Genomic DNA, 12,188 nt, shown 5'->3' on the forward strand with positions numbered 1-12,188 from the left:
GGGCAAAAAGAATAAAAATTCTCAATTATGGATGTGTTTTACTATTTTCTTCATTACACTTGTCAATATTTTTAAAAATTATTTTTACAATGAGAATGTTTTGTTTTCAGGAAAAAAAGGGAGGTTATTTTTAAATATAAACAACATACTGGAAAGCATAGAGCTACTTATTTAGCAAACGCATACAAAGAATATACATTGCAGACACTAGTCTAAGTGTTTTAAAAATATTAATTTGTTTGACCTTCATAAGACCCCTACAGGCCATATACCATTATTTTTTTAAGATTTATTTACCGCCCCCCGCTCCCCCCGCCCTGCTGTTTTTGCTGTCTGTGTCCACTCACTGTGTGATCCTCTGTATCTGTTTCTCTTTTTGTCTTCTCTTATTTTTTCTCTTCTAGGATTTGATCCTGGGGACCTCTGATGTGGAGAGAGGTTCCCTGTCAAATGTGCCACCTCGGTTCCTGGTCTCTGCTGCACATCACCTTGACTCTCCCCTTCGTCTCTTTTCTGTTACGTAGTCATCTTGTTGTGTGACTCACTTGTGCAGGCACTGACTCACTTGCATGGGCACTGGCTCACTGCGCAGGTGCTGGGCTTGTCATGAGGGCACTGGCTTACCATGTGGGCTTGGGCGGGCACTCGGCTTGCCATGCAGGTACACTTTCTCTTCTTTTTTTTTCTCCAGGAGGCCCCAGGGATTGAACTCAGGTCCTCCCATATGGTAGGGGAAGCCCAATCAGTTGAGCCACATCCACTTCCTGCCATATACCATTATTATTCCCATCTTACCTGTGAATAAACTAACACATGTAGCTTATATAACCTGCCCTGGCAAGGGGCATGGGCAAGTTTCCAATGTAGGCAGTCAGGCTCTAGAACCTTCATACTTAAGCATGTACTGCCTCTCTATAGGTACAGCTAAGTGACATATGATTTGTTGGTGTGAGATGGTGTGGCTGGGCTATATGAGCAACTAGAGAATGCTAAGAGTGATATATTTTTCCTCTTGGGTGTCAATACAGTAAAAAAAATAATATTTCATATTAGCCTAGATTTCCTTTATTATAAAAATTAGTTCCTATCATCTTCACTATGCTGTATTAGGTTTGGAAATGATGGGGTAACATGAAGCAGGAAAGAAAACGATCCCTTCGCAGGAGCTTGCATTTTGTGTTAATAAGCATTCTCATCTGCCACAGCTGCAGATGTCTGCTCCTTTCTGTGGAAAGTCTGACCAACCAACCCTTCCCTTCCTACTGGGACTAGGCATAATTTAATTAAATGGAAAGTCCAAAAGCCATCGTAGGACTTTCTGTGGCTGGTAGAGGCTCCAGAAGAAGTGGATAAAGAGGGATTGCTTCAGCCAGTTCTAAGGTCTCAGATGCAGCCCAGATGCAGCAGATGCCCAATGAATATTTGATGAGCTAAACGGAGGAAGCAGAGAGGTCTGCAGCTGTTCCCCAGAAGAGGGGGTGCAAACCAGACACTTGGATGTGGGAGAGTGGAGTAATGAGCGCAGACACGGCACCCTGCTGATGACTTGAAAAGGCCCCACCAGCCTGTATCAGTGGCAATCAGACATGCATTTTTTTCACATCTTTTTTCAGGATAGTTGCATTGGGGTTTCAAATTCTTGTTGACATTATTACCTACAGTGTTTACATGTTTTGTTAACAGAGGTGGCTGGTTTTCTCTAGCTTTGCAGGAACAGGAGGAAAAGGGATTTTAAGCCTTTATTTTTGGCTGAGGGAGGAGTGCCCTGCTCTGAATGCAGAGCTGCTTTGGGCAGATGGTTTTTATTGTTCCTGAGAAGTGAGGCAGTTCACTCCCTGCATGAAGTAGGACCTTAAGGGAGCAGACCAGGGCAGCAGCTTTCTTCCCTCTTCTATGTCAGGCCTTTACGATATGGATCTGCTATCACACAAGAAGGATTTCTTAAATGTTGAAGATATCCATATATCAATGAAAACAATAAACACATTTCATAGGCAAGTCGAAGCCACTTGCTGATTATTGGGTATCATGGATTATTCATGATGATACTCTTTTCCATATGAGAAAAATGGCAAGTATTGTAGCAAGTGGTTTGGGTCTGTAAGATACAGCCTTCATGATACATTATATCTTCACCTCTTTTCAGGAAGATGGGGAACAGAGAGATTCCCTTTGTTGGGAAGTCCAAGTAACTCTAGTGGTTCAGTGTCTGCTTCCCATATACGAGGTCCTGGGTTCAATACCCATTAACCTCCTTAAAAAAAAGTAAAATAAAGATATCCCTGAGGGATTAAAGAAAAAACAAGATTCCCTTTGTGAACATCAAGCACAAAAGGCATGCCTTGTAAGAAGACACCCCCACCCGCCAGCAAATGCTGACCCTGCGGAACGCTAAGAAGAAGATGGCTTCTTTTCTTAGTCTGGAAACAGATCCTTGATGGGATTTAAGCTGACACTTGCAGGTTGGATCTGCCCTTCATTTAATTTCTCCGATGACTGAATATTACATAACTACTGCTAGGCCTTACAGGAGACACAAAAAACAAAACACATAATTTCTTAAGGAATTTATCCTCTAATTGAGGAGCTGTTTTCAAGACACATTATATGACTTTACTCATAATTTGAATTATCAACATAATTGATGTCACAAGGAGGTAAGTAATTTGGTGTGAAATGATTGAGCTCTGAGTGTTAATAAGTGATTTGGAAGTGAAGAAGTCTCAGGGGCCAGGATTACCTGGGAAGCTTTGTAAAGGAGACATGACTGAGCTGGGCCTTAGGTCCAGGTAAAGGCCGAGGGCAGAGGTAGAAGTGCCCCAGCACAGAGACTGGCAAATTACAGCCTCTGGACAACATCCAAGTCAACAACTTGGATGATTAGGTTTTAAAATCAATTAATTAATTAATCATTTTTAAAAATTTATTTATTTTCACCAACAGTGTTTGAACAGGTGGTCAGTCAGAATAGTATTTACATTTTTAAATGGCTGAAAAAAATAATAAATTAATATCTCTTGACACACGAAAATTACCTAAAATTCAAATTTTGGGGTCCATGAATGTCCAGTCTTGTGCTTTCATTTACATATTGTCTGTAGCTCCACACTACAAGGACAGTGTTGAGTAGCTACCACAGAGATTGGATGCCCCACAAACCTAAAATGTTTACTCTGGACCTTTACAAAAAGAGTTTGCCGAACCTGGGCCTATACTATCAGAACAGCATTAGGAGGGTCTGGCTGGAAGGGAGCTTTTGTATGTAGGAATCATAGGCAAATAGTAATCACGGCCAGGGATCAACTATGAAGGGCTTTTAATGCCAAACTAAGGAATATGAATGCAATCCTGTAGGCAATGGATCAATATCATAATTGTGCACATGAATACAATTATATTATGTATATATGCACATAGAACAGAACTCCAAAAGGTTCAAAAGCATATTCTGTAAAAAGTAAGTCAGCCTCCTACTCTGATTTCTGGCTACTCAGTTCTTTCCCACAGAGGAACCCACTTGCTCATTCTTAGGTATCATTACAGAGATGTCTTTGTACATATACAAATGTATGCATATATATATTTTATTTAAACACCCACAATGGTAGCATACCTTGCCTTATATCTTAGAGTATGTGTTCTATGTCAGTACGCTCTTCTTAATAGCAATGTAGTATGCAAGGTATGGCTGTACCATCATTTACTCAGCAGTTTGGAGAGGTTCAAATGGTATTTTAAGAAGATTTGTTGATTACAGGAGAACTAGGGCAGCAAAAGTAAAAATTCAGAAGCCTAGCGAGGGTAGCCTGGACTTCCAGTGCAACCCAGAACTCCAGGCTGCTCCAGCCCACTGTGCCGGGGACCCATCCCCCACCATCTCTTCCCTGTGGACTCATACCTTGGTAGGCGTGTCAGGGATGGAACTGGTGGGAGAACCAGGAAAGTTCAAGACACACTTCTTCCCCAGGCAGCGACCATGTAACTCAATGTCCTCATAAGGGTTTTCCTTCATGGGTGGATCTGTGGTCAAAGGCAATGGGTCAAGAACCTGAGAACACTGAGGAATTTTTCCCTATGGGATCCCTACCCAACATCCTGGCCTCTCCTACACTGGCCCCCTTTTTTTTTTATAAATTTTTTTTTTTTAATTTCTCTCCCCTTCCCGCCCTCCACCCCAGTTGTCTGCTCTTTGTGTCTATTTGCTACGTGTTCTTCCATGTCCGCTTCCATTGTTGTATTGTTGTCAGTGGCACCAGGAATCTATGTCAATTCTTGTTGCATCATCTTGCTGCATCAGCTCTCTGTGTGTGCGGCCACCACTCCTGGGCAGGCTGAACTTTCTTTTGCACTGGGTGGCTCTCCTTATGGGGAGCCCTCCTTGCGCATGGGCTCCCCTACGTGGGGGACACCCCTGCATGGCACAGCACTCCTTGCGCAACATTAGCACTGCGTGTGGGCCAGCTCCACAAGGGTCAAAGAGGCCAGGGTTTGAACCGCAGACCGTCCATGTGGTAAGTGGATGCCCTAACCACTGGGCCAAGTCTGCTTCCCTGCACTGGCCCTTGTGTGGGACATCTGTTGTTTTGGGATCTATTTACCCTTTCTTTTGGGTGATTTTCATTTGTCTAACTTCCCATCTTCCAATTCTTAGCCATATGAGATTAATACCACTGCCACTTTCAGGGCTTTAGCCAATCCATGTATCCCGAACCCCTGTCTCAGTGATCAGTTCAGGAAAGGGCTCATACCCAAGCCTAAGCCAATCACTGGATGGCACTCCCTGGGCTTTGAGGGTGGACACTGATCTACACTGGGCTAAGCAAATGAAGTGCAGGATGTTTCCTGGGACATGTGGAACACAGGCTCTCCTTCCCCACTGGGCATGAATGACAAGGTATGGGTTCCAGAGAGTTACTGGCAGCCATCCTGGGACCATGAGGAAAGAAAGCTGGAGCCTGCTGTGAGTGCAGCTAGCAATGAGAGATAATAAATGGAGAAAGAGCCAGTCTTTTGAGCCAACAAATTCCCTTTCTTGTTTCCACCTGTGTGAGGTGATTTTTTTATTCCTCATATCTGAAAGCACCCTGCCTGATATATACCCTGTTAAGAGAAATCCATATCTCACACTCTGGATTGGGGAAGCCTACTGTTTTGGCAGGAACCCATCTCCAGCAGCCTGGACCCTGCAATTCAAGCCATCTATGGTACAAGTTGAATAGCTCAGCTGAGTATATGGCCTTCTTTAAGACTTGTACTTCCTCCTAACAGAATTTCTTCTGGTATTTAATGATGATAGGCATGCCTACATGTGTATATATGCCCTACCTGCCCCTCACGTGTACACATGCATGGGTTTCTCTCTCTTACCAGCTGGTCTCTCTTCCCGAAATCCACAATAAGCAGAAAGCAGGTATGAGCTTGTGCCTCACCGTAACTGTGATTTTCCCTGAAGACTATTTAATGTACTAAATTTAAATGCAGAAAAACCCTGTTAATCTGAGTCCCACTTTAGAATCTGAGAGGATTTTCCAGAGCTCGGCTAAAGTTTTCTTTTCTAATAGTAGACATTCATTTTAGTCTGAATTTTGATGGCATATTAGTGCCACCCTCTTATAGGTTCTGAAATAGTAAGGTGGTCATTAGTATTTTCTTTCATTCAGTAATCCCTACAATTTTTTGAATGTCTGTTATAAACCAGATCCTTAACATACCATTCTCTCCTAAATAACCTTGCAAGGTAGCTATCATCATCCTCAGTATCCAGATGAGAAATATTGAGGTTCAGAGAGGTTAAGTCACTGGCTCAACGTCACACACAGAAAATAAGTAGCAGAGCCAAGATTTAACCCTGGATTCTGAGACTCCACGTCTTGTATATCTCCCATACATGATACTGCCTCCTTGGCTGTTCAGTGCCAGCCTCATTTTCCCTTCACTTATCCCACAAGACTCACTTTTCTACCCCACCTACTACTCTCTCATTCATTTGAGTATGTGCATGTATGCCTTCAAGTGTTTTTGTGTGTGTATTTCTCTTCATTTTAAGCAGCTAGCCCCATCCCCACTCTGCCCTTTCTCAGACACATTCATACCCACAGAAACATACTGGCCTCTTACCTAGAATGTCTTCATAGACATTCTCCTCCGATAAAGTGCGTGTGAGTCCCAATTTAGTCTGAGCGTACCAGTCCACTCTGCTGTTCTCAGAGGAGCACTGCAGTAAGTCTTCAAACTCATATGACTTCCTGAGTTGTGCAAGATGGGAGGGAAAAAAAACAAGAACTTGCATCAAATTGGGATGCTTCAGAGCATAAATACAAAAAAAGGACACTTCTTTTGTGCAAAAATTACTCTTATGGTGTGGTAGATTAGGTTATGTCCCCAAATTCAACATGGTCTTATTCTGCATCTCTGTGGGTGTGACACACTGTAAAGAGGACCTCTTGACCATGCTTCTTTTCAGTTAAGATATGGCCCAAATGAAGCAGGGTGGCTCTTAAACCATGTCAGCGAAAGCCTTTTTACAAAGCAATCCTGGAGGTCACAGGAACCAGAAAGGAGGGGACGGCACTGTGTGAGGAGAGGTGACATTCGAGCCAAGGCATCCCACGGACTGACGGCAGCCAGCACCAGCACCAGCACGCCACAGGCTTCAGAAGAAAGCAGACCTTGCCCAGGTCTTGATTTAGGACTTCTTTTAGCCTCAAAACTGTGAGCCAATAAATCCCTGCCCTTAAGCCAAAACCAGCTTGCAGTATTTCTGATAGCAGCTCTGGCAAACTAAGACCTACAGAAATCAACTCTATTTTTTTGTAAGAAGGTGGGAAAATGCTTGAATGAGATGTGGTTTTTACTTATGAGAAAACTTATGCTATTATGTTAAAAAATAGCAAATTATATATATATATATATAAATACAATCTCAAGTTTGTAAAAAAACTGAAAACATAGAAAATAAAAACAAGAGAAGGAAATGAAACATACAACTGCTATCTCAGGACTGAAGGATGACTGCTGGCTTCTTTTTATAATACCTTTAATTTTCTGGACTTTTCAAAATTTTTTACAATCTGCATACTTTACGCTGAAAATCAGAAAGAAGTGGTGACAGCAAACCCAGACCAGTCCAGAGGCCCGGGTGCCTCCCCTTTCTCTTTACCCAAGTGGTTACGACCGGGGAGAAACAGAGGCCAGCTGAGACACCCCAGGCCCCTCCTCGTGAGCAGACCTGGCTGTCCTTCCGGGCTCGGCAGTCTGGGGCTTCCTCGGCCCACCTCTGCTCCTGTCCTGCTGCAGTCAATACTACTGTAGAGTCCAGCCCCGTCTCCAGATCACACACACACACACACACACACCTCCACTCCTAAGTTTCTATGATTTTTATAACTTCACTGGGAATTTGGGAGGTCAGGAGGAGGGTCAGCTACCTCACAGGTTCACCCACCTCCCTTTTACTTCTCTCTCTCCCTCTCCTTCTCTGAAGCAACCCATAATATCCCCCGACTGTAGCAGAACAGCCCTGCCACTCAGGCTTTGGCTAACCCAACTCGATTTGTCAGGAATTTGTTCTGAAAGGAACTTGGGCCTTCCTGGAAGGGCATTTGGGTGAACACGCAGCTCTCCCACGTTACCAAGGGCACATCCCCTCAGCTGGCCTTGGCTGGGTCCTGCCCCTCAGTCCTCCGCACAGCAGGTCCAGATGGTGACAATCCCACCATAGTGGGATGCCTTAGTCATACTAAGGCATCGTTGCTCTTCTTTCTTTTCTTCCCACGTGTCTAGCACAGTGTTCTGCACAAGCTAGGTTCTAAGTAATGGTGGCTGGCTACTTAGAAGTGTAGTGTCTTTGTTTCTGCAGCCACACTCCAGCCCTGAGGCAGGTGCCCTTCTGGTGGGCCACTGGCTAATACTGCAGGTGCTAGGATCACAAACCTGGACTGTCACTCACAAGCCATTTAACCTTAGATGAGCGGCTTCCTTGGGCTGAAACACAGTGTTCTCATTTGTAAAATGATAACAAATAGGACTGGATGAAGAATAGGGAAGACAGTGTTTGTAAAGTGCTTATCAGGGTCCCTGGCACCTAAGAAGCAATCAACAAATGTTAGCCGTAACTATTAATGAATTATGTTTGTTGAACATTTACTGCATGTGAGGCACCATGCTCAGGATTCAATAAATAAGGCACGATTAAAACAGCACCCCTGCCCTCATTGAGCTTATGCTCTAGAGAGGTGGACAGACTACACACACAAATAAATATGATTATAAATTCTATTCAGTTCAAGGATGGAAAGAACAGGTTACTACAAGCAATTAAGTCAGGGAGGATTCAATTTATTTTGGGGAAAGTGTCAGGGAAGGCCTCATAATAAAAGTCACTCATTAGAGCCAAGACACACAGGATAGAAAGAAGTTAGCCAGGGAGGTGATCCAGGCGGAGAGAGGGCCTGTGTGAATTTCCTGAGGTGACAGAGAGATTGGCGCATTCAGACATTCCGCAAGGCTGGCCTGCACAGGGACAAGGGCGGAGAGTGGGGGCAATGAGGCAGGCGGAACCAGGCGAGGCCACTCCCTGCCTGAGGAACTCTGGGGGAGGTCTTGAATTTTAAATCCTTCCCTTTCCCTCTTTCTCTAAACATACATGGGTTTCTCCTATCTTGAAAAACTTTCATTTGAAGCAATGGACCTTATAGTCTGCCATTTCTCTCTTTCTTTGTTAAAAATTTTTAACGGTGGTGAAGTAAGTTAAAAGAGGGTTAGGGTAAGGCCCCGTTCCAATTAAGATGGCAGAGATGCTTCAGGGCTCCATCGACCTGACAGAAGATTTGAACAACTAGCAAGAACTGGCAGAGGCGGTGGACTTGGCCCAGTGGTTAGGGCGTCCGTCTACCACATGGGAGGTCCGCGGTTCAAACCCCGGGCCTTCTTGACTCGTGTGGAGCTGGCCCACGAGCAGTGCTGATGCACGCAAGGAGTGCCTGTGCCAAACAGGGGTGTCCCCTGCAGGGGCGCCCCATGCGCAAGGAGTGTGCCCCGTAAGGAGAGCCGCCCAGAGCGGAAGAAAGTGCAGCCTGCCCAGGAATGGCGCCACACACACAAGAGCTGATGCAGCAAGATGACGCAACAAAAAAAGAGACATGGATTCCCGTGCCGCTGACAACAGAAACGGACAAAGATGACGCAGCAAATAGACACAGAGAACAGACAACAGGGGGGTTGGGGGGGGAGAGAGAAATAAATAAATCTTTAAAAAAAAAAAAAGAACTGGCAGAAACAGCTTTCTAAACACTCTGGAAATCAGTTAAAGGACTAGCTGAGCACCAACTCAAGAAAGCTACTTAAAAGCAGTAGGATATTGTGGTGCCCCATCTGGTACCTCCTGCATCCCTCACCAGCTCAGCATGAAGCTGGCTCGAGCTTGCAGTAGAGATCCCTGGACCAGGTTCCAGGGGTATGTATGTCTGGATCCACTGTCTGGTGGTTGCTCTGAGAGACTTGTTCAAGAACTTGCCCTGCAAGTTCCCAGAGCCCTCCTACCAAGGGCTGTGGGAGAGCAGTCAAGTCATGCAGCCTGGGTCAAGGGATTGCTGGCTGGAGGACATAAAATACAGTGTCCAGACCATGAAGAAGAAACTGTTTCCTATGGAAGAGGGGACATTTGGAACTGTGTACATGGAGAGGGGACATTTGGAACTGTGTACACGGGGAATTCCCAGGGTCACACATGCATGCCTAAGACAAGAGGCATACCACCCCAAAAGGATCAGGGAACCCCTATGCTATAGCCTGGAGCTATTCTTGAAACTCATTGTATGGCTAAATCCTGAAGGAGAGCACTAGTATAGGAAAATATGCGAAGACTAGGAAAGGTGTTTTTTTCTTCTTCTATTTATTATCTCCTGGAATTCGAGGAAAGCTCTGTCACAACACTAGCTGGATACAAGCTTAAACAACAGATGCCTCAGAGTCTAAATTCCAGCAATAACACTAAAATATCAAAATGTCCAGGTTTCAAAGAAAAGATTAAAAAACAGGGGAAACGGACTTGGCCCAGTGGTTAGGGCGTCCGTCTACCACATGGGAGGTCCGCAGTTCAAACCCCGGGCCTCCTTGACCCGTGTGCAGCTGGCCCATGCGCAGTGCTGATGCGCACAAGGAGTGCCCTGCCACACAGGGGTGTCCCCCGCGTAGGGGAGCCCCACGCGCAAGGAGTGCACCCGTAAGGAGAGCCGCCCAGCACGAAAGAAAGTGCAGCCTGCCCAGTAATGGCGCCGCCCACACTTCCCGTGCCGCTGATGACAACAGAAGTGGACAAAGAAATAAGACGCAGCAAATAGACACAGAGAACAGACAACCGGGGGAGGGGGGAATTAAATAAATAAATAAATCTTTAAAAAATAAAAAAAAATAAAATAAAAAACATACAAAGAAACAGGAAATGATGGCCTAGATGGGGGCGAAGATTCAAGCATTAGAAACTATGAATGAGGAGGGCTAGACCTGGGGCATTATGGGCAAAGATATAAATAAAAGTGGCCCTAAATGTGCTCAGAAAGATATAGGGAAACTTGAACAAAGAACCAAGGGAAATCAGGAAAATGGTAGATGAACATAAAGAGAATATCAATCTAGAGATGGAAATTTTGAAAAGGACCCAGAACTCAGGACCATAGGAACAGAAATTAAAAATTACCTAGTGGAGGAGGAGTTCCGGGAAGACAGCATTGGAGTAGTCAAGTAGGGCTCAATTCTCTCACAGAAATAATGGAGAAAGGGCCAAAAGCTGTCCAAAGGACCAGATTTGGGGGTGAGCAGGCCAAAACAGTGCTACATAACTCCCAGGAGGGTAAGGGATGGAGAGACGAAGAACCCAAAGCAAGAAATGTGAGTTACGAAAACCTAGCACTGGCCAGGAAGGTCCCCCCTTCCCCACCCCCAAGATATTAATCTGGGATAAAACCCCTGGCTCACTGCAGCCAACTGAGAAGGGAAGAGACATCTTCCTCCCTGTCAGCTGTTACAAGGGAAAAGGAAGGGTGAGTTGGGGGCTTCTCTTCAGTGAATTTGGTCAGCAGAGCCTGCTTTGAATCTAGGCTCTGGCCAGACCCAAACATAGGAAAACAGAAATCGAAACATCTTGGTGGAAGGATGTGCTGATGAGTACCATGTGCTGGCCGGTCTGGAAATTGCATGGAGAAAAACCACTTTAAGTGCTCTCTTAACCTGATCTGCTGGGAGAAAATCTGTTCCCCATTAGTGAGTGCCTGGCCTGATTTTGGTAACTTAAGCTGGGCAATATTAAAGACTTAGAATAAGTTGAACCAAACATCAAAGAAGAGCTGTGGGGAAAAAAAAAAACAATATGCAAGGGAGAGAAATTTGCCATCAGAGTAAATTCATCAACATATTCAGATGCCTACACATGAACAACAACAAAAAAATTATAAGCCATACTAGGAAACAGGAAGGGATGGCCTAATAAAAGGAACAAACCAAATATCCTGAAGAGATACAGGATTTAAGACAGTCAATGATAATCATACACCTCTCCTAAATCAATTCAAAGAATTGAGAGAAAATATGACTAAAGAGATAAGGGACATTAAGAAGACATGGGGTGAGCATAAAGAACAATTTGAAAGCCTGTAAAGAAAACTAAAAGAGCTTATGGGAATGAAAGACACAATGGATGAGATTAAAAAATACAGTAAGGGAAGCAGACTTAGCCCAATGGATAGGGTGTCTGCCTACCATATGGGAGGTCCGTGGTTCAAACCCCGGGCCTCCTTGACCCGTGTAGAGCTGGCCCATGCGCAGTGCTGATGCACGCAAGGAGTGCCGTGCCATGCAGGGCTGTCCCCTGCATAGGGGAGCCCCACACGCAAGAAGTGCGCCCCGTAAGGAGAGCCGCCCAGGGTGAAAGAAAGTGCAGCCTGCCTAAGAATGGCACCACACACGCGGAGAGCTGATACAACAGATGACACAACAAAAAGAAACACAGATTCCTGTGCCGCTGATAACAACAGAAGCGGACAAAGAAGAAGACATAGACAAATAGACATAGAGAACAGACAACTGGGGACAAGGGGGGAAATAATAAATACACCTTAAAAAAAATAAAAAAGAATGAGCAAACAGATGAGGGAACCATGGGGGGGAGGGGAGCAGAAGAGCTAAAACTGAAG

General features: G+C 44.8%; 1 protein-coding gene across 7 annotated transcripts in view; it reads right to left on the reverse strand.

Annotated features, from left to right (window-relative positions):
• Positions 1-12,188, reverse strand: part of DENND2A (DENN domain containing 2A) — a 164,959-nt gene that overhangs the window by 76,730 nt on the left and 76,041 nt on the right. For all 7 annotated transcript variants that reach the window (XR_011648882.1, XM_071215312.1, XM_058297474.2 and 4 more), the window contains 2 exons: positions 6,118-6,245; positions 3,899-4,020 (listed from right to left, as the gene is read on the reverse strand). Coding sequence is in view for 6 of the 7 variants with exons in the window: in XM_071215312.1 (XP_071071413.1) it covers positions 3,899-4,020; positions 6,118-6,245 (250 nt within the window). In the remaining variant the exon portion in view is untranslated. The remainder of the gene's footprint in view (positions 1-3,898; positions 4,021-6,117; positions 6,246-12,188) is intronic.

Source organism: Dasypus novemcinctus, chromosome 5 (genome assembly GCF_030445035.2).
Source record: "Dasypus novemcinctus isolate mDasNov1 chromosome 5, mDasNov1.1.hap2, whole genome shotgun sequence".
In the NCBI taxonomy this organism is placed as follows: Eukaryota; Metazoa; Chordata; class Mammalia; order Cingulata; family Dasypodidae; genus Dasypus; species Dasypus novemcinctus.